This window comes from Orbilia oligospora (assembly GCF_000225545.1).
Source record: "Orbilia oligospora ATCC 24927 unplaced genomic scaffold scaffold00054, whole genome shotgun sequence".
Taxonomy (NCBI): Eukaryota; Fungi; Ascomycota; class Orbiliomycetes; order Orbiliales; family Orbiliaceae; genus Orbilia; species Orbilia oligospora.
Window position 1 is genome coordinate 3,072,711 of NW_011645611.1, and position 26,059 is coordinate 3,098,769.

The 26,059-nt window shown below is 44.6% G+C and overlaps 7 protein-coding genes across 7 annotated transcripts; 4 read left to right on the forward strand and 3 right to left on the reverse strand.

The window, feature by feature from the left end:
• Positions 1-695: 695 nt before the first annotated feature.
• Positions 696-2,500, forward strand: AOL_s00054g926 (uncharacterized protein; the record flags this gene model as incomplete). Its single annotated transcript, XM_011122242.1, has 4 exons — positions 696-986; positions 1,067-1,588; positions 1,869-2,230; positions 2,335-2,500. 4 exons carry the CDS (start codon positions 696-698, stop codon positions 2,498-2,500), a joined length of 1,341 nt encoding a protein of 446 aa, XP_011120544.1.
• A 1,589-nt stretch (positions 2,501-4,089) lies between these two features.
• Positions 4,090-6,389, forward strand: AOL_s00054g927 (uncharacterized protein; the record flags this gene model as incomplete). Its single annotated transcript, XM_011122243.1, has 2 exons — positions 4,090-4,322; positions 4,502-6,389. 2 exons carry the CDS (start codon positions 4,090-4,092, stop codon positions 6,387-6,389), a joined length of 2,121 nt encoding a protein of 706 aa, XP_011120545.1.
• A 2,976-nt stretch (positions 6,390-9,365) lies between these two features.
• AOL_s00054g928 (uncharacterized protein) lies at positions 9,366-10,735 on the forward strand (the record flags this gene model as incomplete). Its single annotated transcript, XM_011122244.1, has 3 exons — positions 9,366-9,502; positions 9,558-9,715; positions 9,783-10,735. The coding sequence occupies 3 exons, from the start codon at positions 9,366-9,368 to the stop codon at positions 10,733-10,735; spliced, it is 1,248 nt and encodes a 415-aa protein (XP_011120546.1).
• A 1,205-nt stretch (positions 10,736-11,940) lies between these two features.
• On the forward strand, positions 11,941-13,418 carry AOL_s00054g929 (uncharacterized protein; the record flags this gene model as incomplete). Its single annotated transcript, XM_011122245.1, has 4 exons — positions 11,941-11,974; positions 12,034-12,066; positions 12,146-12,253; positions 12,346-13,418. The coding sequence occupies 4 exons, from the start codon at positions 11,941-11,943 to the stop codon at positions 13,416-13,418; spliced, it is 1,248 nt and encodes a 415-aa protein (XP_011120547.1).
• A 697-nt stretch (positions 13,419-14,115) lies between these two features.
• AOL_s00054g930 (uncharacterized protein) lies at positions 14,116-17,214 on the reverse strand (the record flags this gene model as incomplete). The annotated part of the gene is made up of 2 exons (XM_011122246.1): positions 14,116-16,055; positions 16,146-17,214. The coding sequence occupies 2 exons, from the start codon at positions 17,212-17,214 to the stop codon at positions 14,116-14,118; spliced, it is 3,009 nt and encodes a 1,002-aa protein (XP_011120548.1).
• Positions 17,215-18,521: 1,307 nt separating this feature from the next.
• AOL_s00054g931 (uncharacterized protein) lies at positions 18,522-20,390 on the reverse strand (the record flags this gene model as incomplete). The annotated part of the gene is made up of 6 exons (XM_011122247.1): positions 18,522-19,019; positions 19,080-19,133; positions 19,208-19,512; positions 19,590-19,698; positions 19,765-19,841; positions 19,910-20,390. The coding sequence occupies 6 exons, from the start codon at positions 20,388-20,390 to the stop codon at positions 18,522-18,524; spliced, it is 1,524 nt and encodes a 507-aa protein (XP_011120549.1).
• A 1,807-nt stretch (positions 20,391-22,197) lies between these two features.
• Positions 22,198-23,907, reverse strand: AOL_s00054g932 (uncharacterized protein; the record flags this gene model as incomplete). Its single annotated transcript, XM_011122248.1, has 1 exon — positions 22,198-23,907. The coding sequence occupies one exon, from the start codon at positions 23,905-23,907 to the stop codon at positions 22,198-22,200; it is 1,710 nt and encodes a 569-aa protein (XP_011120550.1).
• Positions 23,908-26,059: the final 2,152 nt, after the last annotated feature.

The window sequence follows — 26,059 nt, forward strand, 5'->3', positions numbered from 1 at the left end:
CGGCATCGGACTGGAGACGTCTGTCTTTTTTTTTTTTAAAAAAAAAAACGTAGGTACCTAGGTTATCCTACGGCGTATGCATGTATACGTACCGCAAGGCTGAAGGATCGAGGAATCTGGAATGGATCGTATCCTATTCGCATATGACACGGTTCAAGGCCGACATTCAATTTGAGGATTCCTGCATAAGTGCGAGGTAATCTCTAAAATTTGGTTTCAATTTCAAGCAGTGGAACAAATCTGTAAAACCCCAGCGGTTTACCTCGTCTCGTACCCCGACATAGAATAGTTTTACCCCTTTGATAAATTTTCAATAGCCGTACTTCATTCGGCGTCTCTCTAAGGAATTTATCAATTTTGAAGGTATCTGGGTCACAAATCTAGAATCCAACTAATTCGCGACTAGTTATGAATTGGAGGAGAGCTATCTGGCTACTAGCCGTTACCTTCCTCAATATCCCGCGACTAGTTGTATTCGAATATTCGTGATATCATCGGTCGTCCGGCCCTTGTTTGCTTCGCTATGCGGTCTAGCTAGCTATAGGAATTATTATAAAAAAGCCTCGAATCCTCCCCTCTGGTAATCTCCCTTATTCTCTCCCCTCATTAGGCTTCTCAAGATTATTATCTGGCACTGATATCCCGTTTTATCATTTTCGTGTATTCATTGATCAATTAATTATAGATTAGTAGCCATGTCTCCGACACCCGCTATGATCAAAGCTCCAATCCTTCGTCCCAGGATCTCCGAAGTAGCGGCGGAGATTGCTAAAAACGCCAAAATCCTCGAGGATTATATTATGTCCCAGGGCCTCCCATACCCATCATTCGCTGCAGATGGCCCATCAGTATTCCCTCTGCCGCCACCATCAACCCCGGAGAATGAGAAGCTACACGGTGCAAGATACCAGCTCCTATCCACTGCTAAGTTAATGTACGACCTAATTGCAGGCCCGTCTGAACTAAATCAATGGAATGCTCTGAATGTAGGTCAAAAGCAGATTGGATTACCCCCCCTATTTGTGGATTGGATTATGGGTGCTGACACTTAGTTCTTCCCGGCTAGTTTAATGATACTGCCTGTCTTCAGGTCATCTATAACTTCAAGATTGCCCAGTTTGTCCCAGAAACTGGCGATATTTCGTTCAAAGACCTGGGCAGCAAAATCAATATCCCGGCCACCAAACTCGGCCAGGTTCTCCGCTATGCAATGACAAATCATATTTTCTACGAGCCCCGTGATGGATATGTAGCTCACACTGCTTCATCCTTGCTCCTCCGCGATGAAAATTTGCCGGCGAGTGCATGGGTCGGTATCTGCGTTGACGAGTTCTTCCATGCCTCAACGAATGTCACCAAGGCCCTTAAAACTTTTCCGCATCATGAAGATATTGATAAATCGGCGTTTTCAATATCTCCAATGTTTAACGGCAAGGGATACTTTGAATATCTGTCAACAGATCCCGAATTATCAAGGCGATTCGGTTTATCTATGTCCCAATGGAGCTCGGGAATTGGTTTTAAGGCTGATTCTTTGATAAAAGGGTACAATTGGGGCAAATTACCCAAAGGTGCTACTATCGTTGATGTAAGTTATAATTAGCTGCTCTCTCAGCACAGCATTCCGGTCTTTGATAGAGGATAAAATGCAACGAAGATGCGTGTTGCCAAGCAGTCCCAGACTGGTGGTCTCAAGTCTGGCCGCTTTATAAACCTTATAGTTCTTTGGCCTTGCTCCACGTTCTTAGGCGGCCATCATTGCTCCTCGAAAGCAGCTGGTTTCTCTATCCTTATTCTTTCAAGAAATTTTTTTATTCAGAGTCACCCGTCTTGACGTTGTGCTAATCTCTATCATTTGATACCTTTAGGTTGGCGGTGCTACCGGCTTCGTTTGTGTCGAAGTTGCAAAGGCTTATCCTCATCTTAAATTTCACATTCAGGATCTCTCAGCCCCTTCTCTAGAAATAGGTCAAAGGAATCTAGCTCGGGATAATCCTGAACTTGTCGGAAACTTTGAATATCAAGAACATGATTTCTTCACTCAACAGCCGGTTAACGGGGCGGAAGTCTACTTTTTCCGGTTCATCTTGCATGACTGGCCGGATAAATATGTCCTTCAGATCTTGGAAAATATAGTACCGGCTTTGAAAAATGGAAGCAAGATCGTGGTCAGCGATTTCATACTACCACCGCCCAACTCTTTGCACCCCTGGGAAGAGCGGAGAGCTAGGTACGTTATATATTTGCGTTATTGTGTGTTCTTTTTGTCCAGTCCCTCGATGCGCATGGTCATAGACAGCCAGCTAACGGCTTTGTGTATCATCTTAAATGTAGGGCAACCGACTTTGTCATGTTCCAGTTGTTTAACTCATGCGAACGACGGGAGGCGGACTGGAGAAGGATATTCGCTGAAGTGGATCCGAAGCTTAGACTTGACGGCTTTCAAAAGATGGATGGTTCTATATTGGGAATCATCGAGTGCACCTATGTTGACGAGTAGACGTCACAGGCCGTATTTAATATATTAGTTTTTCATTTATTCGCCGGGTCATGTCAAAAAAAAAAAAAAAGCCGGGATTCGTTCCAGTTTTGCTATTGGTTGTCAGCCCTACCGGAAGGTTCCACGTTTCTGTCCATGTAATCCGTGTTACTTACCTTAAGGAAGTATGCTTATTAGTTAGGCTCAAATGGTTGGAGAATAGCCGCTATCCTGGCTACAGCTTAGTCACCACGAATGCAAGCAAGTCATAACAAGTATGTATACCACCACCAATAGAATTATGATATTAGTGTTCGTTGGTGAATATTGGTTCATACCGCCGCTTCCATAACTGAGGTTGTTCTCCTTTATTGCAACCGGCTGAGAACTTTTGTGTCAAATTGGTTATTTGCTCTTTGCTCTGTCCACATTACTCTTTCTGGCCTGATTTACCAGCATAGCTATGTAACTGTCGGCCGAATCAACCCGCTACAAAAGAAGCCTGAAGTGATAGACAAGCAAAAGACGGGCACATGTACGTACCTCAAAGAGAGAGAAGAAAAAAAAACTTTGCTAGCGTCGACGCTACTTCGCCACCATTCGATGTGGTTTGTTCCTGTTTAGAACATGAAAACAGTGTGTGTGTGTGTGGGAGTGTTATTAGTCAAGTCAACCCTTCTTGTGTTGGCGTGTGTGGGTGCCAGCTAAACTTTTTTTTTTTTTTTTTTTTTTTTTTTTTTTTTGTTGCCTCCATCGACTTCATCAACAACCCCTTCTCCTTCTCCTTCTTCTCCCTTCTTCCTTCCTTCCTCACCCACGAGCTACACCTCCCATCATCATCACCATCATCATCATCATCACCCTCCCAAACTTAACCTCGGGGGAATAAGAAGGCTCTTATTTCCTATTCTCCTTTTAACCAATAGACTGTTTCGTTTTTCTTCGTTATATCGTTTAATTCCCGTTCGTGTCTTTTGTTTCCTTCGAAAGAGACGTTCATTCCCAACGGTATCACGAAACCATCGTTTTTCATTTCTGCCTAGGCTTCACGACTACGAGAACTCTGCTGTATCTGCTTTATAAGATACAGAAGTGTCCTCTTCGACTCGTCAGCAGCTTCGGCATTTTCAGGTTTCATTTCCTATAGACCGTCCCAGCTTTGGCCTGCCAGCTAGCTCATCGGCTCTAGCTCTTCAGCCAAACGTCCGACATCGCTGTCTTTTGTCTCGATAGAAACTTCATACATCGTCGAACACGCCTTCCATTCTTTTCTTTCTTTTTAGTAGAGAAGAAGAGAAGAATCTCGACGAGATCTAAGTTACCGTCAAGCCCTCTCTGCGACTCTTGATATTACTATTCTCCTCGATACTATTCCGGAGAAACAACCTACTTGCTTAATATACACATTCTCCCTCCCTTACTTCCTTCATTACCATCTGGCCTAGACTGTTGTTACCCTGGTGGTTTTCTTATCTTTCTTTCAGCTTCGGAAGTTTTCGTTCTCGTGGCTTCTGCTTTCTGTCAGACAAACACTGCTACTATTTTAGCTCCCACGCAACTTTCTCCTTTTAGAACCCACTCTTTGTTTCAAACAACAAACACCATCCATCATGGCTGATCTTGTCAACGGCATGCAAGGAATGAGCATGCAAGATTCTCGTTTTGCCCCTAACGGTTCCGCTGGAGGTAATGCCTCTGGTGCCGGTAGGCCGGCTTACATCCCTCCCCATCTTCGTGCCAAGATGCAGCAACAGGCTGCCCCGGCTCCTCAGCAGATGAACAACGGACCTGCTCCAGTCAATAATGGTCCTCCAGCTCCTCGCGGCGGAAACTCTTGGTCTCAGTAAGTGATTGTTTCTCTAATTTACCCTAAACGTCATCTCATCGTGGTGAGACTTGTTTTGGCACAAATTCGGCATTGCTGCCTCCTCTGGAGCAGTCAGAACGAATGCCTGTCGTCCAAGAATCACGCGATTTGCTTGCCATCTACAAGATAAGGTTCTAACATCTGCCTTTTACCAGGGATAACCAAAGCTCCGGTGGCAACTGGGCTAATGCTCCATCCTTCAACCCGAGCCCTGGTAATAAATGGGAACCTCGCCAACAACAGCGACCTTTTAATGAAAACGCGTACGGCAGCCCAGCCACTGGCGGCGGCGGCGGCGGCGGCTCTAGTGGCGGCAACCGTGGTGCCTCCGGCGAAGGTTACTGGAGAGACGGCAAGCATATCATCGGCAATGCGAACAGCAGGCTCGAACGTGAGCTCTTTGGTGTTCCTAACGATCCTTTGAAGCAATCAACTGGTATCAACTTTGAGAAATATGATGATATTCCCGTTGAGGCCTCTGGTTCCAATGTTCCAGATCCGGTCATTGCGTTCACTAATCCTCCTCTCGACCCACACCTTTTGCTCAACATTGAGCTTGCTCGCTATACTGTCCCAACCCCTGTCCAGAAATACTCGATCCCAATCGTCAACGGTGGTCGTGATTTGATGGCCTGTGCCCAAACTGGATCCGGAAAGACTGGTGGTTTCTTGTTCCCAATTCTTTCCCAGTCCTTTGCTACTGGCCCATCCCCAACTCCACCAAGTGCCCAAGGTGGTGGCTTCCAACGCTCCCGCAAGGCATATCCTACTGCTTTGATCTTGGCCCCAACTCGTGAACTTGTTTCCCAGATCTACGATGAGGCTCGCAAATTCGCCTATCGATCTTGGGTCAAGCCATGCGTTGTTTACGGTGGTGCAGATATTGGACAACAACTCCGTCAGATGGATCGTGGATGCGATCTCTTGGTTGCTACTCCAGGTAGACTTGTCGACCTCATAGAACGTGGCCGCATTTCCCTCGCTAGCATCAAGTACCTTGTTCTCGACGAGGCTGATCGTATGCTTGACATGGGTTTCGAACCCCAGATTCGTCGTATCGTTGAGGGCGAGGATATGCCTGGTGTCACCAGCCGTCAAACTCTCATGTTTTCGGCTACCTTCCCTCGCGATATCCAGATGCTTGCCCGTGATTTCTTGAAGGATTACGTCTTCCTCTCTGTTGGTCGTGTTGGTTCGACTTCTGAGAACATTACCCAACGTGTCGAATACGTTGAAGACCACGACAAGCGAAGCTTTCTCCTCGATATCCTTTCTGCTCACCAAGGCGGCTTGACTTTGATCTTCGTTGAGACAAAGAGGATGGCAGATACTCTCTCCGACTTCTTAATCAACCAGAATTTCCCAGCAACCTCCATCCATGGAGACCGTACTCAACGCGAACGTGAAAGGGCGTTGGAGATGTTCCGGACAGGACGTTACCCCATCATGGTGGCCACAGCTGTCGCTGCTCGTGGTCTCGATATCCCGAACGTTACCCACGTCATAAACTACGATCTTCCTACTGATGTCGATGACTATGTTCATCGTATTGGTCGTACTGGTCGTGCCGGAAACACTGGTTTGAGCACTGCTTTCTTCAACCGTGGCAACCGTGGCATTGTTCGCGAGTTGACCGAGCTTTTGAAAGAGGCCAACCAGGACGTTCCTGCATTCTTGGAACAGGTTGCTCGCGAAGCTGGCTATGGTGGCCGCAGTGGCGGTGCCTCTAGAGGAGGCCGTGGCCGTGGTGGCGGCGGTGCTAATCGTGACTTCCGTAAGTTCGGCGGTGGCGGCGGCTCTGGCGGTGGTGGTGGATTTGGTGGCAGCTCCGGTGGGTATGGCGGCTCCTCTGGCGGTGGTGGCTATAGCAGCGGAGGAGGCTATGGAGGTGGCTCTAGCGGAGGAGGCTACGGCGGATCTTCCGGCGGCGGCGGCTCTGGCTCTGGCGGTGGAGGCTACAGTGGTGGAGGCTACGGCGGCGGTTCCAGCTATGGAAACCCCAGCGGCGGCAACCCCGGCGGTGGCAACTCCTCCTGGTGGTAAATGTGTAGAAGACCTGCCCGAGATTTTGATGTCACCGTTCACTATCAGTTACGACGTCCGGAATCTTATATACAACATCACGAACTCCTCATTCATCACAAAAATACTTTTTTCTCGACCATTCTATCCTCAAAACCCTTCTCTCAATGGCTTGCGCCTTGTCACAATAGCGAGCTTCTGGAGAAATCACCTCTGTCTTTGCAATTCATGGCGAAAGCAATTACTTTAATGAATCGGGAAAAGGGTATATAAAGGCGTTCACTGATGTTTTATGGGCTGGTTATCTCCTTTTTATGCTACATTTTTTATTATTTTCATTATCGGCTTTTTTCCCCTAGTATTTCTTAGTTTTACTGCTTTTTGTTTTTACGAAATGACCCCTCATGACCTCGACTTCCTCGATACAACTTCTGTCTAATGTTTTCAAGAAACCAGAAAAGGATTCCCCATTATCTTGCTGTTGTTTCTGTCGCTTTTCTTTCTTCTCTCATCTTTACGGCCGGCCTGCTTCTCTGAACGTTTAACGACCTACAAAAGTTTCGCAAGACCTTACTCTGCCTTCACTTTTTTTAATTTTTTTCCACCTTTGAATGTTATAGACGTGGGAAACTAAAAAAGGGAAAGAGGGCCCGGAGTTATGAGGTTTTTCGTATAAATCTTTGGTTTTCATAGAACATCTGACGGCGCTGGCGAGAAGAGGAAACAACCCTAACGGATATGAAAGGAGCAGGGCACTTCCTCCTGACTATTCTGTCTGCAGCTTTTTCCTCACACAAAGTAATAGACCTTGTTTCTTTCGTGTCTTCTGTTTAGTCGTTTTTTTCTTTCCTCCCCATCCTCCGTATGTTATTCTGGGGCGGGAAAGGAATAAAATTCATAATGGGAAGTCCGCAATAAAACACGTTCTTCATTCAAACCGTCTTCCTTCCTTTGCCTGCTGCATTTTATTTATTTTTTTCCAAACTACATTAGACCTGGGTCCAAGGGGCGACTTTCGAATTCCTTTCTCGTACTTTTATTAGTCTTGCTCCTTTTATTTTTTTAAATAACGGGAACTGTTTTCGTTTTCTTTATTTCTTCCATCCATTCTGCCTTTTTGCTCTTGTACTTTAAATACACGCGCGCGCACACAGACGTGGTGTTTTTCTACTTCTCCAGAAGCTCTGGGATATATGATCCCTGGAGATGGTGGAAGAGACACTATACTATTATCGCTATAGCTATTAACAATGGTATGCAATATCCTCCTACCTCTTTCAAAAATAAGGGGAGGTATTGAGGATTTTTATTATTAGATGATGTGTTCCAATATGATTGTAGATGTGCACAGATAGTTAAGTAGATGTATATTTATAAATCACCGTCTAGTTGGTTCCCACAGGTACGTTATCTTAGACTCTCGGCCTTTGTTCTATCCAACATCAGATATTTCTGTTATTTATATGAGCGATCTCCATTGCATTCCTAACTTATGTCGTGACAAGGAACGGACGAGGTTTCGTCCATGTCGTTAAGTGCTGCAAGTCTAGAAACGTATAAATTGTATATATATAAATGAATATTTAGTATATATCCCGGCTATTAGCAATTCCTATAGGGGAAATCGGATATATGGGACTACGATGAATTTTGAGCTATCCTGATATCCCCGTTGAGCAACGTCGAGAGCGGAACAAAGCAAAGAGGAGTGTCGTAACCAGTAGATCTTGGGCTATCTGCCAGAGGATATATCCGGATACCTATTTAAGCAAGAAAAATTAAGGTGTAAGAATCTGAGCATAAGGTGGCATACGTATATTCTAACTACTAGAACTATACAACCAAGTGAATCGATAATGAGAAGTGTTTAGTCGCTGCTATCAGCCCGGAGACAGAGAAAAAGATACCAATTTACGGCCAGCGCCATATTATTCCTTGATCCTCAGGGTCTAATTCCTAACGGCGTGCGTTGCACGAGAAATACAACATGCAAGGCGCAAGAGAATTGCCTTTTTGGGCAATGCAACATCAGATCCTTCATTTTCGTGTTGCTGCTAACAGACTTTAGACTTGCACAAGGCTACGACAAATCTGCAGAAGTATGTACGTGCATGGGGGCTCAAAGGGATGGCTTTAGGCGTATGCCAAGGCCACATTGCATGATTTTAGGAACTAGTGTGTCTAGGCTAGGAATTGGTTATAGTTTTCTAGGTCCTAATATGTCTTTAGGACAGCGCGCCGTTTATAAGTATCCGGGACGCTCGTCGCACCGATTAAATTTAGTCTTTTTGCTAGTCAAATACAGGCCATAATATATAACAGAACTTGCTACAAACTATCATCCAGATTTAATCCTCCTTATCGATTACCTTTCTTGCTGCAAGCCTCATCGGACCCTTGAGCAACCCCAAGGCAGTTCATCGATAGGGCTTTATATAAAATAAAATCTCCTTTACCAAAGGCAAAAGTATTAATCTTTAGAAAATCCTACCGATCGAGCTCAAGCCTTTCAGTCTCGTAACCAAGCTATATTGGGTACGCAAACTTTTGCTCACGCATGGGAGCTCCGGGGCTACATAATACTATTGTAGAACAACCCGATGATATTCAAGAAACTTTCCCGTATTTGCAGATCAAATCCACCGGTATCGCTTTCCATATTACGCAAGGTAAGCGGGTTCCATATTCAAACTTCGAGAAAGCTAGACAGACTCAAACTTTCAGAAGAGCGGCAACTGATAATTCCTGGTTTGGAGCACTTAGATTCCGGTGGGTTGCAATTTGGTCACGATATTGCCTGTCGAAGTCATGGTAATAAATGGAAATATTCGCTTCTTGCTCATAAGGTTCGTATCTTGTAATCTAAAATATGGTCGAGAATCGAGTGAAACTGATAATGAATGAATTTCTTCTTGGGGATCAGATACGAAATCGAGGGATCGGATTTCCATACAAGCAATAATCGCAATCAATTGTCTTCTTGTCACTTCTCGCCGAATGGGAGCAGAGAGCATTCGCGGCACAAAATCATCTACTTCTTCACCTTCTCAAACCACCCGCCTTCGAGACCCTACAAAGAACCGAACATTCATTGTCACCTCCACACTAAATATACCACAGCGCAAATTTCCACCGTTAGAGAAAACCCCCTTTTTTTAGGCTATCAATTTATAGATACAACCCCCTTAGAACCAGAGTCAAAGTTTGCATCTTTAATTCGCTATCTGCTTCTGGGAACCACCGTGATCAAAGCGAAGGCGGGGACTGGGACGGGATGGACGATATGGCGTTTTGCAACGCTATGCTGGACATCTTTACCGAGCCATTCAACCAGGACCCGCTCGAGGGTTAGTTAGCCTCCCCGCCTCCCAACACCCATTATTTGGAGATTCAAAACTTACGTCTATTTGTTAGGTCGCCTTATAGCCAATCTGGATATCAGCATTCTCGACTTCAATACCATACCACAAGATCTACATACCGTTGAAAATATAAAAACAATGATACGTCGAATAGATACTATCGACCCGTTCCGTATCTCCAACGAGGCCCTCCCGACCCAGGGGGGGCCGACTACCGTAACAGAACCATATTCTACTCAGACTTCGGAGCCGAGCGTGCTCCAAAGTCCGACGACAGATGTACCCCAGGATTTAGAAATGGGTTTGGAACCAGGGGCTCCGGGACGACAACCTCAAACCCCACCCACCGTAGCACCAGAAACGAAACCAGAAAAAAGACCGAAATCCAAAATCCACAAATGCAAGGAACAAGACTGTGAATTCGAAACATCATGCTTGAGGATATACGGAATGCATGCGAAAAACGTTCACGGAGCCAAATCCTTTAAGTGCCCGGACTGCGGCACGCAGTCTGCTAGGAAAGATAATCTGTCAAGTCGAGCACATGCTAGAATATGCAAAATGAAACAGGAGAGGGAGAGAGCTAAGCGGTTAAAAGAATCACAGGTTATTGAGGACGTCGATACCAGGACCGAAAAGCGAGTGTGTCTATCCGATGTGCGGGATGACAAAGTCTCTCCGTCTAGTAGAAGTTCGACTCCTGGGACCGACGTTTCAAGACAACTGGATTTGCCGCAAAGTGAGATAGGATGCCAGAGACCTGACGGTAGATTAGATGAGAATAACCTGGTAGCGGAGCTGAAAGCTAGGTTAGTAGCATATGAGGAAGAGAATAAACGATTGAAAGAGAACGATAGGAAGATGTTGAATAGGTTGAAAAATATAAAAAGGAAATCGGAAGAGATGGAAACTGAATTAGATCAGGCACGTCAGGACCGGGATCACTTGTACGAGCGCTGCAAACAGTATGAAAGCAGGAAACGGTGGAGTGATGAGCTAGAGTAGTCCTCCTTTTGGTATTTAGGCTATAGGTTTGCATGTATAAAGTGGTTCCATTTTGTCGTGTCGATTGTTGGTTCAGTTCTCCTCTGCTTTTCGTTTCTCTTTTTTCCGCTCCTCTTTTTTCTTCTTCCTTTATTGTGGTTATTCGCTAGCGCTACTTTGTTCATTTAATGTTCTTTTGAATTAATTCGAATTGGTTTAATTTTTTATTAGTGTTTTGAGTCTAGAATGCGGTGGAATTATTTCTTTAGTTACTTTTGTTTTAATATCAATTCACGTACACTTTTAATTATTCAGAGAGCCGTGTGAGGTATTTCGTAGTCATAGACCAATTTATTCGACTCGATTTGATCAATCGAGACTAACTATTAGAATCAGAGGGGTATCCAGGTCCTGCAGCGGACTGGGCTTATGTAATCTATTTCTAGATCTATGGAGTTAATAGGCCCATATGATATCATGAGGCTCATCAAACTTAGTTAAAGTGGACACACTAGCGCCTGCATATAGATCAAGGAGACAAGTTGTCGTAAATCCTAATTACTTAGGTAATCTAGTCGTTCAGGAGAGTTGATGCTGCCTGATCCTGTTAAATGTTATATTATGAGCTGCCGGCGGGTTAGGAGAAGGCTGATTAAAATGACACAAATTTCCTAAATTCCTGCGTTGTGGCCCTCGAATCATAGAACAAGCCACGGTTTGAATGCCGTATTCCTAATGCAGTCTTTCGGTTCAGGAATTCCTAATTTCCTGAGTTGTCCCTTTTTTTTGAGAGAGAGAGAGGGGCTACGTATTTATGCATGTATGCATGTATGTCAAGGCGCGCTGTTCCAAGGCCCGGTGCTAAGAAAGCTCGGTTGGCCAATTCAGTATAAAACCCGAGGCCGGGCCGCACCCTCGAAGTCTGATTTTTTCTCTCCTTGCGAATTCGATTACTATCATCTGGGTCACATATTTCGCGGGAATCGCTACCATCGATCACCGGTGGGGGCGATTTTCACTACACCGTCGCTGGCTACTTAAGTATATATATACTTAAGTAGCTGGTCCAAAAAAACCAATTTTGTCCGATACAAAGCTTCCTATTGAACGCTCGATATTCTCTTTCAACGGTAGGCTAGCAGTTTGGCGTAACAGCCAGCTGTGTAGCCTACTGATACGACTTCGAACTTTCAAAGTCACACTGAGCTCTGGTCTTAGCGAGTTTTATGAAGACACCTCATATTCTCAGCCCTACGCAGAGTTCGATACCAACTATTTAAATAGTTTTAATCATTCTTTTACTTTTAATTCTCACACAGCGGAACTAACAAACAATGATGATGGCCCTAATGGTAAGAGGCCTTTACATAATACAGTTTCTAGACTCCAGTGTTTTAAATCAGATATGCTAATTAACTCACCACTCCTTAGGCTTCGACCTTTTCGACCTTAGTGTTTTGGGAATCCCAACCTCAACATCTGGGGCCGAGATTGATCCAATTACAGTAACGAACGACCTTTTGGCGAATATTATTAGCTGTAAGTATTATTTTACCATATTCCTCGACTTTCGCTATGACAGTTTTCTTTGACTTGAGTTCATACCTAATATTGATATTTTGGCGGAATAGACGACGAAAACCTGGGTTTTCTCCCTGAATCATCCCAAGTGGCATCTTCAAAGGCACTTGGTGAGGGGTTCACCCTCGAAGCCCAACATGGCACTTTCACTAGTCCGGCCATGGCATCATCTTCAACTTCGATAGGCTTCCAGGTTGAACCTTTACTCCCTTCAACGGCTACAGGAAACCAGGTCCAAGGCACCAATTCATCGTCGATAGCAATCCCCCAGCCAATCGTACCTACTGAAACACCAAAATCCCCTGTCTCTCACTCACCCACATCTCTCTCACCAAAAAAGCGGAAATCAAAAGTCAAAAAGGTTTACACCTGTACGAGCGACGGTTTCTACACCACTTGCAATAGGACATACGGAGAGCACATGCTTAAAAGCCACAATATCAAGCCCTTCGGATGCGAGAACTGCAATTTTGGAACCGCCAGGAGTGACAACTTGCTAATTCACGGTCGTTCCTGCAAGGGCAAACAAAAAAAGGCTGCAAAGATACCGGAGTTTCCGAAACGGCAGAGGGTCCAGAAGCGAGTATCGCTGAAGAATATACCAGAATCGATACCGGAAACCTTGGCGTCAATGTCGAAGGTTGACGGATTAGTGGCGCCTCTGGACCCACTCCCTTTAGTTGATTCTTCCGAAACAGCTTCAGAGAACACTCTCATGAAGGGCAATCAAGAGCCAAGTCCCTTACCCCAGAGCCACGCTCCCAACCAGAACTCCGAATGTCAATTACCAAATCTAGAAAGCGGTACATCTCCAACGAGTCCCAAAGAAACCAATATATGCACATCCTCCGGCTCTTTCGAAATTTATGACCTAATAGCCAAGATTGCGACTCTCGAACAGGAAAAAGCTGTTCTCAAGCAAGAGAACAATACTCTCAGTCAAGAAAACTGTACGCTGAAAGCTGAGAAACGCGCCCGAGAGGTCACAAGTCAAAGAATCGAAGAACTGGAAGAAGAACTGGAGCAGACCCGATTTGACCGCGGTGTCTGGCAAAACAAATGCAGAGAAATGTGGAAGGTGAGTAGACAGAAATCGAAATCGAAATCGAAAGAGGAACCATGAGATTATAATTGTTGTATATTGTTAGTCCCGTGCTTCTGGCTGTAAAAAACTAAATATAAATAAAGCAACACACGCTCTGTGCGTTGCACACAAAAAAACACTCTTTTTTGAGTACGATTGATTGCTTGTCTCAAATGATTTTATTAGCAAACAACACAGCCAAAGTATTTGTCGTGGGAAGTTTTGTTTTTGTATTGTATTGATACCAACGAGACCAATTGATACCCTGGTTCTATTTAATTTTAAAGGCCTAAAGGTAAGTAAATACAGACCTACTCAAGTACTTACTTACTTAAGTATGTATGTGGGATTTTGCAAATTTGATTCCCGGAACCAAGTTTAAGCGTAGTATGATTGGTTAAATATTCCATCGTCTGGAATAGAAACCATCGCGGGGAGCTTAAAATAGGATCTAGTAGCTGCCTATTGGCGTGGATTTAAGTGCAGGCAATGAATAGTTATTTAGTATTACAAACACCTAAATCCGCACCCTCCTTTGTGAAAGAACGCCATGATAATGCCATACAAGAATCTAGAAAAGTATGCATCTAGAAAACCAAGGTCCGGAACCAAGAAAACAAGGGGAAAAATAAAATAAAGCCCGCCAAATAATATGCCGCCAATAAATGAATATGCCCTACCCCACTATCGCCATCAAGATTACACACACTAGGATCCACCTCCTTTAATGTAATTGTTAAGTACCTGTAAACAACGTCTCTTGCATCGCTAGTCTCCTTGCGATCTTCTCTCTCTGTCGTTGCTCTTCTTTCTCCCTTTCCTTTCTTTCATCTTCATCAATCCTTTTAGGTTGCCTTCCGGGCCCCTTAGTTCCTAAGATCTGTGCTTCCCTTTCCGCAAGCCTTTGTCGATCACGTTGCAGCTGTGCGTTAATCCTATCCCTCGCCAGCCTGGCTTCATTCTCACGCTGTATCAATTCAGCTTCAAACTCCTTAACCTTCCGTTTCGCATCTTTACTTTGTAGATTTTCAAGTCTAACCCACATCGTCGGCTTAACAGAACCGGGGCCGCAGAGTTGAACGTGGTAGGCTGGTGCGCCGTCGAGGAGCATCTTATTAATGATTCTGTCTACCTCGTGGCGAAACACTCTCTTCTCATTGTCGGAATCTGGTTTCTTGGCTGGTTTATGTAGGACTTTTGGTTTTTGCGGTTTCTCAACAGGTTGTTTCAACTTGTTTTGTGGTGTTGGTAAGTCGGCTTGGACAATTTTGCGTGGAGGGGAGTCGTCATCTGAGACTTCTTCGGGTCCATCACGACCAAAACGAATTCTTCGACGCTTCTTAGGACGTTCTGGATCGGCTGTAGTTGGAGTTGATGGGCCTGCGGCAGAGAGGGTTCGACGGTGGTTCGAGGAAGGAGCGGAAGTTAATTGGATATTAGCGCCACCAGTCCTGATAGTTTGCTCTATCAAATCATCTTCCTGCTTAGGGAGCTTTGGGGGGCGACCAGGACCACGTGCGCCGGATGGCGTCCCGGGAGGTTTAGGAGCTCTTGTAGGCTTTAGCGCACGTTTTGGTGTCGAAACAGCTGGTACTGTAGTCGGTTTCGGGGCTGGGAGCTTGGATAAGTCGATTGGACGAACAGGCGTGATAGGCTTAACATGAATCGGGAACTCGTATAGAGAAGAACTTTCTGAGGTGTTATTCGATGTGTTATTCGATGTATTCGAAGTCGACGGTTTCGCGGCGTTCTTTGACCCCTTAGGTCTTCCTCGTGCGGACGCCGGTTTTGCAGATACAATGATAGATGGGGTGTCCTCGTGGCTAGTAGAAGCAGGGCTACTCATTCTCGGGATGTTCTTAGAGCCCCGAGGGCGTCCTCTTCCTCTAGAAGTGGCACTCGCTTTCACCACATTGCTTTTAGCTGCTGGACGTGGCTCAGCTTGTACAGAATTGCTGGTACCACGGGTAGGGATAAGCGGAGGTCTTCCTCTGCCTCGCTTTGCAGCTGCTCGAGTAGGACGGACCATAGTATGAGCTCTAGTCGATGTTGATGGTCTGCCCCTCGGTCTGCCCCTTCCGGATGGTCTCCCACCGTCCCAAGATTCGTTGTCCGACTCGTTCTCTTGGATAGTTGCCAATATTTCTGCGTCCGTAATATCGAACTTATCGTATTGGGAGGCAAGAATAGGGCCTCTAGCCTCGGCAATATCTTGAGCTCCTTCTTCCTCCTCCATCTCTTCACCATCACCGTCATCGTCGTTATCATCATCGTCCTCGCTGCTGTCTGTCAACGGAATATTGAACTCCTCCGGCATTCCCAGTCGATAAGAATTGTCCAAATAAATCTTTGCCTCCGTTCTTCTCCCACGTCTCTTAATAGCTCCAGAGGTAATACCCGTCCCGCCTGCGAATGCACCCCCTGGAGCCCTAAAGTTGGGGTAATACCATGTTTCAGGATTCTCTTCTCTCGAAAAGAGGTCGTTTTCGAAGTCTTCAAGGACTTGGAGTTCGACATGGTTAAGAATATCGTCTCCTTCCACGATTCGGGTGTGACCATCTTTGTAGATTATTTGGTATGTCACATGGCCATCATCTCCGGTCCATCGCCAGTCGACTGCAACTGCCTCCCACTCGTCAGGGTTAAAGAGATGATCTGCGACATCCTCATAGTTGGCTAATCCCGTTTGGATATAGTATTAGTCATATTTTCTAGAACTAAAGAGGAGACTGTTCTAGAAGCCTCGATTTACAGAGAAAGACTTACGCATAATAACCACAATATCAAAATTCGTCTTAGCTGCAACTTCAGCATGCCTATTAAGCACTACTTTGACTATCTCTTGTTTGGCCCTCTCTTCTTGTCGTTCAAGTTCGTCAGGGTCTTCTTGAAGAAGGTTAGGATTTGCCATCGACCTCCTAGGTGTGATATCAACATTTGATAACCCTGTCTTCGTTGGAGTCCCAACGACATCATCGGAGTCTTCTGAATCTTCTGAATCCTCTTCGGTCCCCGAAATTTCCAATTGTTGAGGTGGTGAGCTTTGGGTAAAGCCAGGAATCCTTCTAGATCCTATCCCCACCAATTCATCTGTCGCATCCTCAGATTGCTCTTCATCTGTATCTTCGTGGCTGTATGCTTCACGAGGAGAATCCTCATCCATTTCATCAGGATCTTCATATCCGTTGTCGTCCTCTTCATTAGGAATCTCATCACGCTCCTGCATCACTTCGTCGGAATCAGAATCCGTATCCTCAAACGGCCGTAATAGATCCCTCTTTGAAAAAGGTTTTGGAGTAGTAGGAGTAGGCGAGCTCCCACGACTACGCTTCACGAGACCCAAAGGCTTCGACCCAGGCTTCTTTTTAGGCCGTTGAACCTTAGGGCTCTGCACAACAATGGCCAGTTCATCATCTTGAGAATCATCACTGTCGTCACCACCACCACGACTTGGAACTTCTTGGACCCGAACTACTCGTGCCGAATAGTCAGATGCGGGACTATCTCTAGCAGACGTCTTTCCTTCAGTCGGTTTCCGTTGCTTCTGCAGCTGGTGTTTGTGCTGGTGTTCTCTCGCTTCGCTTAAAGCCGTTGTGTTCGGAGCTGCAGTTGGCGTGGTCTCGCGTTGCTTCTTCCAATACTGTTCCAGCGTTGTTGGAATTAGTCTTCCCGAACTGCTGGCCTTTGGGGCCTCCGAACCAGGAGGAAGCTGTAATTTTATTTCTTTCGGTGGAGGAGAAGGCATTTCGACACCTTCCACCTCGTCATCATCTTCGTCGTCGTCAAAATCTTCTGTTGTCGGTGAATTTTGGTAGTTCGGTCTTCCCGAAAACATCTTCGTTCGTTCCCTATTGCATGGTAAAAAGAATCTAAAAAATAAGAAAAAAAAGGTGATTTTTTTTGGAGGTGGTAGCAGGTTAAAGGGGATTGATTGATTATGTTTAGGGTGAGATTGGGATTTAATTTCGAGATTTGGACGAAAAAGAAGAAAGAAACGGGAATAAAAGATGGAATTTGAGTTTTAAACAACACATTCGCTGTTTATTATGCAGCAGAAGTGACACCCGCTGGCTAATTTAGAGCCTTAGTCATCAACCTCTTTAGAATTATCTCTTAAAAATAAGGAAATTACTCTACTTGTTATCAGTTTTAACCTGTGAGATTAAAACCAACAAAATTTACTGCTAAAATCATACCTGAGTTTTAGAGTAGCATTTTAATACTGACTAATTTAAATCAATTTCTAAACCCATTTATTACATATTTCTTTATATAATTTCTAGTAAAAATTAATTTTAGATGCAATTAAGTATAGAAAATTTGCTAATTTTTTTAATTTTAAAGGTCATTGTGTTGCAACACAGTACTTAGTTAGGGTGGTGGGTTGCGTGGCCTTTGCGTTGCGCACGTTGCGTGATACCCCAAAAGGTCGACTTCGCGAACAGTGCCCAGTCCATCCAATACGTTCAATATTATACGGGCCGACGGGTCATTGCATTGCATTATAGTAGTCGAAACTGCATGCTATGACGTGGTAATTACTGCACCGAAACATCCCGACCTAACTCTACAAGTTATGCAGTGTTACCTTTTTTTTTGGTTTGACCACGGATATGATATGATATGACAATCTCGAGTTCATAAGACAGGAGCTATTGCATTGCATCCTGTACAAATATGTACATACTAGTTCTGGTCGAAGATATTTCGGGCGTTGCATTGCTGTAAGGTAGACTATCGCAAATCCTTTCTCATCTCTGCCCAATTGCAATTTTTGGCATGGCGGTATTCCGGTTGAAATCCCTTAGATCTAGTGGCGCTGCAGGGTCTTGCATATAATTGCTCAACCCGAAGTATCTGAATCGGAACTGGCACTGGACAATTGAGCTGGAGAATATATTAATATATAAGAAAGAAACTCACACATACATAATACTAATATCAATCGATATAAGATGTACAACTAATATGCATATGTGGCAGTGTAATGTACATGTAAAATCCAATTTCCATTCCCTGGCCTGGGCTGTGGCTAGTAGAAGCCCTCGAGGATAGAACCCCCTTCCGTGAGAAAGAACTTATCGCGGCGCAACAATTTCACGAATTATGATGTATACAATAGTACGATACAAAAGACTTCACTTAATACTTGAAACCCCCAGTCCTCGTCCTAAGAATACCCTGAGGATCTGCTTGTAACTGTAAAGCCTTAAACTTAGCATAATCCCGATAACTTCCCGTGACATTTTGATCCGCCATCGCATCATTCATGAAAAGTGGCAGATATACGTTCGCAGCCGGTCCATACTCTCCTCCAACCCAAACGGGAATTCTACTTTCAATCCAGTTGGTAAGATCGATGGAGAACTGACGCATGATGTCGTCGTCATTCTTATCAGACCATGAGCATTGGATTTCTAAGATGAGACGATCTGGGTCCGAGCCAGTCAACCCCATGGCGTTTCCGCCGCGTGCTTCGGTATGTTGACCAACGATTGAAGATAGTGGTTGGAAGTCGACTGAGCATTGGGAGGTCAACTTGAAAGGGTTTGAGAGGAAGCCTTTAGTGATATCTCGCATCTTGTCTGAGATTTCAGCGTATATAGCGCCGTTGTTGGCTATATAAGGGAGCGTAAGGGTCTAGTTGATGTTAGAGACTCGATCAAGGATATCAAGATATAAGGCTAGGATATAGCTTACTCTGAATGAGATTCTAGAGTTTAACAAAGAAGCACCAAAACCGTTGGATTTAAGCTAATTTAATATGTCAGTTTATATAGGACTTTGAATTTGAGCATACTTGCTATAGTATTAATTTGATAACGTACCAGCTCTGGATATGTCTGTGTCTTGGTAATATCAATGATCGAGCCAATCTTAAGGAAATCTGCGAACGGTCCCGTAGTTGGTGGAGTTTCTCCGTCATAAAAGTAAAACATGATGAATGCCCTCGTTCCACCAATAGCAAAGATGTTTGTAGTGATGATAGCGGCCTTCTTGTCCTGTAGATTGTATGGTACAAACTCGTGGAGAGCTTTGAAGATGGCATCGGCCTTGGATTCGTCGTAGATGCGCATACCACCCCAGACTTTACCGATGGGGTATGCTCTGACGGTGAACTGTGTTACGATTCCTTTTTTATATGCATGTTAGATTATAGATTTAGATTCAGATTGTTACGATGCCCTGCATGAGATGAAGGCGACCAACCAAATTGACTACCACTTCCACGTAAAGCGACTGCAAGTTCAGGCTGATCCGCAGCGTTGACATTGATAATAGTGCCATTGGCGGTGACGATTTCCCATCCGACAACATTCTAACCTCAGTGATCAGTTCGAGTTTCCTAGATGTCAGGCTAATTTGGTTATACGTATATACTCACATCAGCCGCTAGTCCGTACTGCGAGCTCAAAAAGGATATTCCTCCCTGAAGCAAGAACCCACCAATTCCAACAATTCCTGAGTGCGTTAGCCTCTAGAACTATAAAGCTTTTTAGTATTGGCATACACGATAAGCAAGTACATACCTAATCTTCCTCCAACGATAGTCACCCCTTCCTTATTCAAAGCGGCAATAACCTCATTCCATTCCCCACCCGGCTTCACCAAAGCAACATTTCTATTCCTATCATACGTAGTCCCCGAGATCTTACCAAGTGAAATAAGTACCCCATCTTGGACAGTAGCATGTCCAATATTTGGATCATGCCCCCCACTCCTTGCAGTGAACTTCACATCCGGATATTTGTTCAAAATCGTCACAGCTGCCGATACGTCCAGCGCCGACTCGGGAAGAATCACACAAGCGGGTTTGAGGTCTCTTAGGACGGTAGACCAGTACTCACGAGCCTCGTTATAATATGTAATGCTCAAAGGGAAAGAAACTCGACTAGGTAAGGCTTTGGATATTTCTTGACAAGCTTTTGTAGCGGTGGCACTTGCTCCGCCCATAGCTACTTGGCCCATAAGCCCCACAATGGAGAAAACGATAGGATTAGAGATATGCATATTTGGGACTAGAGATTAGGGATATATGTGCTGATTTACAAAATTATCATTCAGTTCATCCAGAGACGAGAACTTTGTTTACCGTTTAAATACTTTTCAATTGAAGCTCTACAATATCGTATAACTATAGATACCTAATTCGAACAAACGAAGTTGGAGAGGTATAAAATACGGCGGCTTGGGATATCATGAAAAAACTAACTTACGAAACGCGTTAACGTACGATCGATAGAATAGACGGCTACATATTGCACGTGCAGAAGCAGTCGGCCGAGGTTCTCGTCCCCTTTAAATTTTAATTTTTTATTCTGTCTGGAAAACCAACTACACTGTTGATCAATGTTTAGTTGGATCGTAGAGCATTCAACGGCAATGTCGAGTTTTTTGCGTCCCGGGAAGGAAATCGGTTTTTATACGCTCTTATAACCTACTTAGTAGTTTTCTTCGGTCGTTTCAGGGACACTTTTGACGGGTATTCCAGTCCTTTAATCCCTGTGACCACCCCGCATTATGCGAGAGGGACAAAGCTACAAATCCCAGGTCGTCTGAAAAATAATAGTTAGGAGTCGAAATACATGGTCACAATCCATGGGAGCCAAACCTGCAAGGTCCAATTTGCGGTTTACAACTCGGTCGTGTATAATACCCGGAATGCTGTTGGATTTGTCGCATCGAGGGGCTATTGGATCAAGGTAGTCGACTTGCAGCCAAATATTCGGATATTAAGGGATCCGGAGGGAGCTTACATACATAAGTGGATATCAAAGAGCTTACGCTGCGAGGTCCATATATTCCAAAAACCACTAACCCGTTTTACCCCAAAATTATTTTTTGCACGTGGTGATTATGAAATCGCAATGGGGGTGTCTGTATTTGTACACATATTTTCAATAATCTAATTTATTTGGAGTCGAGAGCGCATGCAATATATACTGCCTTATAGGGAAATAATCTAGTATACGCCATAGTGGAGAGAGAGAGAGGGATCTGTGATCTGGGGATGTGGAGACGCGGTACGATAATTATCGATAACACATTAAAATATGCACATGCATGTTGGAATTCCCAAATACGTTATAGGCTACAGCTGATTTCCTGGGGCCTTGAATGAGCTCGAGCGTGTTTCGTATGTTGTATTTCACCCGCTTGACTTTCACATGTTTAACGTTTGCAAATTTGGTGTCATAGGTTTTGGTTCTATTCAGTTGTTATATGCATTAGTCTTTAATATATTTGGATCTTCGTACACCATAGCTAGGTACTTAGTAGGTAGCTTCTAATCGCTCTGACTAACGTTTACTGTCCGGAGATATTGTGGGGTTGCTGGCTAGTCCCCAGAGTATCTTCGCCTGTTTGTGCGGTCGTATGTACGTATAGATCCGTGCAATTGCGCAAGCGCACCGGTCTACTCACTTCCCTCATTTCCCTTTCTACTTGATACTTTTCCATTTCGAAGACACATACCATTTGTAAACTTTCTTCATTCTTTTTTTTAGGGATATTTATATTCAACCTTTTTCCACTGGAAATCAAGTTATAGGGAGGATAATTAATAAGGTAAGTAAAATTGTTAAGTGATATGTACACATATAATATGTAACACGAGAAGAAAGTAAAATCGGTTGGTTTAAACCAGCCTTGGAGTTCTGGACCAGTCGGTAACCGCCGTAAAATAGGTAGGTAGCCCACATGATCCGTCGTATATGCGGCCAGCGTATATATCTTCTTTTTAACCTGTCTTTGCGGAGCCAGCTTGTATTTGAGGCATGGCAATTCTGTTTTCTTTCAAAAATCCTTTGATCAAAATTTAAAATTCAAACCTTGACTTTCCTGGCCCAACTTCATCGACGACGATGTACCCGCTTTCTGCTTTAGCTGACTCTTTTATCCCGTTGATTGAAAGTTGGGGTGGGAATTGCTGCGACTGTGCCAGTTTGTATGGAATCAACACACGAGCGGTTGTTCCTTCCGGAATGTCAATTTCGAGAACGCCTGGTTGAAACTTGACAAAGACGGGTCCTCTCATTGTCGGGACTTTGCCGTGTAGTTCTTCCAAACTTCCTGGCTGGGGTGCGATCAGGATTTTTTCGAAACCGGGCTTCAATGGACGAACGCCTAGGATATACCGTGAAATGATGTTCGCTGGAGCAGCGCCCCATGCGTGGTTCCACGTAAGATTTGGTTTGTATTTTACATCCCAAGCTTCAAGTGTCATTGTTGAACCAAGTTCGATCATATGCCACCAACTCCGGTCGCTATGTGAGGTCATCAATTGTAATGCGTATTCATCTCTTCCTGCTTTGTAGAGCGCTTCTAGCAGGTATTGAGCACCATAGACACTACATCCCATTCCACGCGACTGTACAAAATCTGCGACTTGGTTTTGATAGCCTCGCGGAACGAGGTCGAAGGCAAGGGGAAACATATTTGCATGTAGCGACGCATGAGTTGAACCTTCGCCATCGACGTAAATACCCCGTGCCCGATCGAAGAAAACGGCATTGAATGCATTACAGACTGCCTTTGCCCTTGATTTAAACAGAATAGCATCTTCAATTCGCCCAGCTGCTTTTGCGACAATTGCCATTTCCAGTAACGCATGGTAGTAAAATGCGTTGACGACGGTATTTATTTCCGGACCAGATTGATTTTGTTGGTCGCCGTCATTGAAGCCGTCTCGCTCCCCAGCCGGCCAGTCTACTATTCCTGGCGCACGGATGAGACCATCCCCACGAGCCTTGTCCATCAATAGTTTCTTCTTGAGAGCCTCATAGTTGTCGCTGGTCAATTTAATATCGCCTGTAAACATATAATCGAATGCTGCAATCATTGGCATGTGCAGGCTCCACTCTGTCGGCCAAGTTGGATTTTTGAGCATGTGCTCGAAAGTGTATCGAGCCACCTCAGGATTCGCATCAACGGCCATGTGCGAAAGCTGGTTGATGTACGAATCCGCTTCGTATGGAATACGCTCTCGTTCACCGTCAACATAGACACCAAACGCCGTAGTAGCCTTGATGGTATGCTTGCATAAATCCCACACAGCATTTAGCGTATCATTGGAGCTCCTGAAAAAGCTATTGTTATCGTCAAAGGCAGTATGCACCCATAACTGATGCAAGGCCTCTGCATTTAAATTGGCCGGGGCGTTATCGATCTCAGCATAACGGAAAACGGTAACTTCGCCTATTTGGGGCGGCATATGCACCGCCTGCGGGTTACTGTGCCGTGGCTTTGGAGGAATATCAATCTGGTACACAGTTCTATTAGGCTGTGTAACCAACGTCAACCATCGATAGTTCACGCTTCCGTATGGCCTTCGATCGATAGCCCCTGTCGCGTCTAATTTCTCGCCCAGGCGAATTGCGAGGGTGGTTGCAGCAACGGGAGGAGGAATGTTTATTTGGAGGTTTCCGTAGACATCAGCGCCGAAATCTGCGAACACAGTTGCACCATTTCTAATACGTTTGAACTGGACGGGAGCGACCGGCGTGATTACTTGTTGAGGTCGTTGCATGATCGCGATTGATGTCGAAGTAAGTTTTCTAGACTTTGGGTTTGAATGATTCGGGGTAGTACTGTTGAGGTGACAGCCAGAATCGAATGTGATAGGGAGCAGTGCTATTATAAGGTGCTGTCAATTATGGATCCAGCATTTCGTAATAGAATCTCAACCTGCCCTTGGTCTTCTCAGCATGCTCGCCTTGACCATCAAAACAACATTCGATCGGGTCCTTAACTACGACTTAATTATATAATAGAGTCCCATATAGACAAATGTAAGTCTCTCCGACCTTCAGCGGTAGTGGCATTGATCTAAATGAAAAGGGGAATCTCCTGGTATCCAATTTATTGTTGCCTACCCCTCGACGCAACATCTATTTACAATGTCATGATATGAAGAAGCACGTGGATATACTCTTTATAGACATGATCTGACCTCAAAGTAGTATTCGGATGCAAGGATAACATGAATACGGATGCCACGACCTTCCTGGAAACCCTCGAATTGGCAATCGATCAATCTGAAAGTCCGCCCTGACTCTTGGCATAGATCCCTGCCTAAGAATCCTTTGCCGTTAGCCCGTGGCAGTAGTAACATACCCAAAACATGTTAGCTTTGATTCCGGAGCAAACGAAACATCGAAATTCCGACCAAGAATCGAGAATCTTGCTCAAGGATGTCCATGGTAGTCCAGGGATTCCCTCTAAGATGACTATAAAGTGTGGCGGGGATCCCGTATGGAGGCGTGGGTCCTTTTATAGTAGTTTACAAGCTACCCCGACGGTATTTGGCGCTTTTTGAGTCTACCCACACATTGTTGAAACTTAAAGAATGTATTGATGGCCGAACATTATCATTTCCATGGTGATATAATTTTTTTTATTTACGGTGGCGTTAGGTAGCTAGACACACGAAAGTCTCGCTTCACATTCAATAATACAGATATTCCCGACACGGCCCCATTTACTCACCAGGTTTAAGAGCCAAAGCCTCCTCCCGGGAGTCTAAGATTTACCACTGAAGTGATAAAATCTCAGCAAAAGCAAGGGCAAAGAGAGCTCTCTTGTTTGTGTTATCTTAGGCGTTGAATGTATCTGCCAAGGAGCCATAAAGAAGTGGGTTGAAGCTGCAGGCAGCCTCGCCTCTTCTTTCCCCAGTCTCATATTTGTTCTCGCCTACCTACTGGTCTCTTGAATCCAGGGCAAGTAGAATGCGACTGCCCTTCAAATGGTTGTTACCAACCTCGCCAATGGCTGAGGGGTTGGGATGCAGGTGATAGTATTGAAAATTAAATTGAAAAGTAAGTGGTCAAAATACGCACTAAAGCATGCAGGCAACAGAATTGGGATACTGTCGAACTCGGGATCTAGCTTAGTCCGGGATGCCAAAACAACTCGATCTGAAGCGAGCGAGCAAATCGCGGGTTCCGATAAAAAAAGTATTCGCAGTCGGAGACCCACCTCTATCAATTGATCTAGAAAAACCATTGGTCTAAGGCTTTGCCTCAAGATTATCACAACTGCGTAACTACGTCAGATAATTAGCAGATCTAGAGATCCTTTGATCAACCGAACGAGTAAAAATATCGGGGTCCTGCAGTTCGAAAAACTCACGCTTTCGTTTGCGTCTTCGTACAGATTTCATGATATAAAATTAACTACAACGAGTTAGTATCGTGAAACAGATTGCATATGCACAATATCAGATTAAGTTGCGATCATCCGGAGATTTTCCCGTCCCGCTGAATCCCACTACTAATTCATCAGAGTCAACCCGTGTAGAATTGCTTAGATTGAATATGGTTGGCTGGCTACAGGCTGGTGCGGGGCAAGCATAGTGCGAAATATAGTTAAAGGGCCCCTCGACGAGCTGAATATCTTGCATTTTACGCCGTGCCCGCTACGTCTGCATGCAGAATCGAGTGCGAGATCAGACTAGGATCATAAAACCATTCCAATCGATCAACAAACGCGGTTGCCGTATCGAAATAACGAAGCTCAACTGTTTTTGTGAGCTGTTGAGCTTGTTGAGGCACTTGCTATTGGTCACTTGATGAAGCGCTGAGGGGAAGCTCTAGTTTTCAAATCCGGTAGATGCATTGCAAATCATTTTGTATCAGGATATCCTACTATCTTTCAATACGATATGACCTGTCATATTCTTC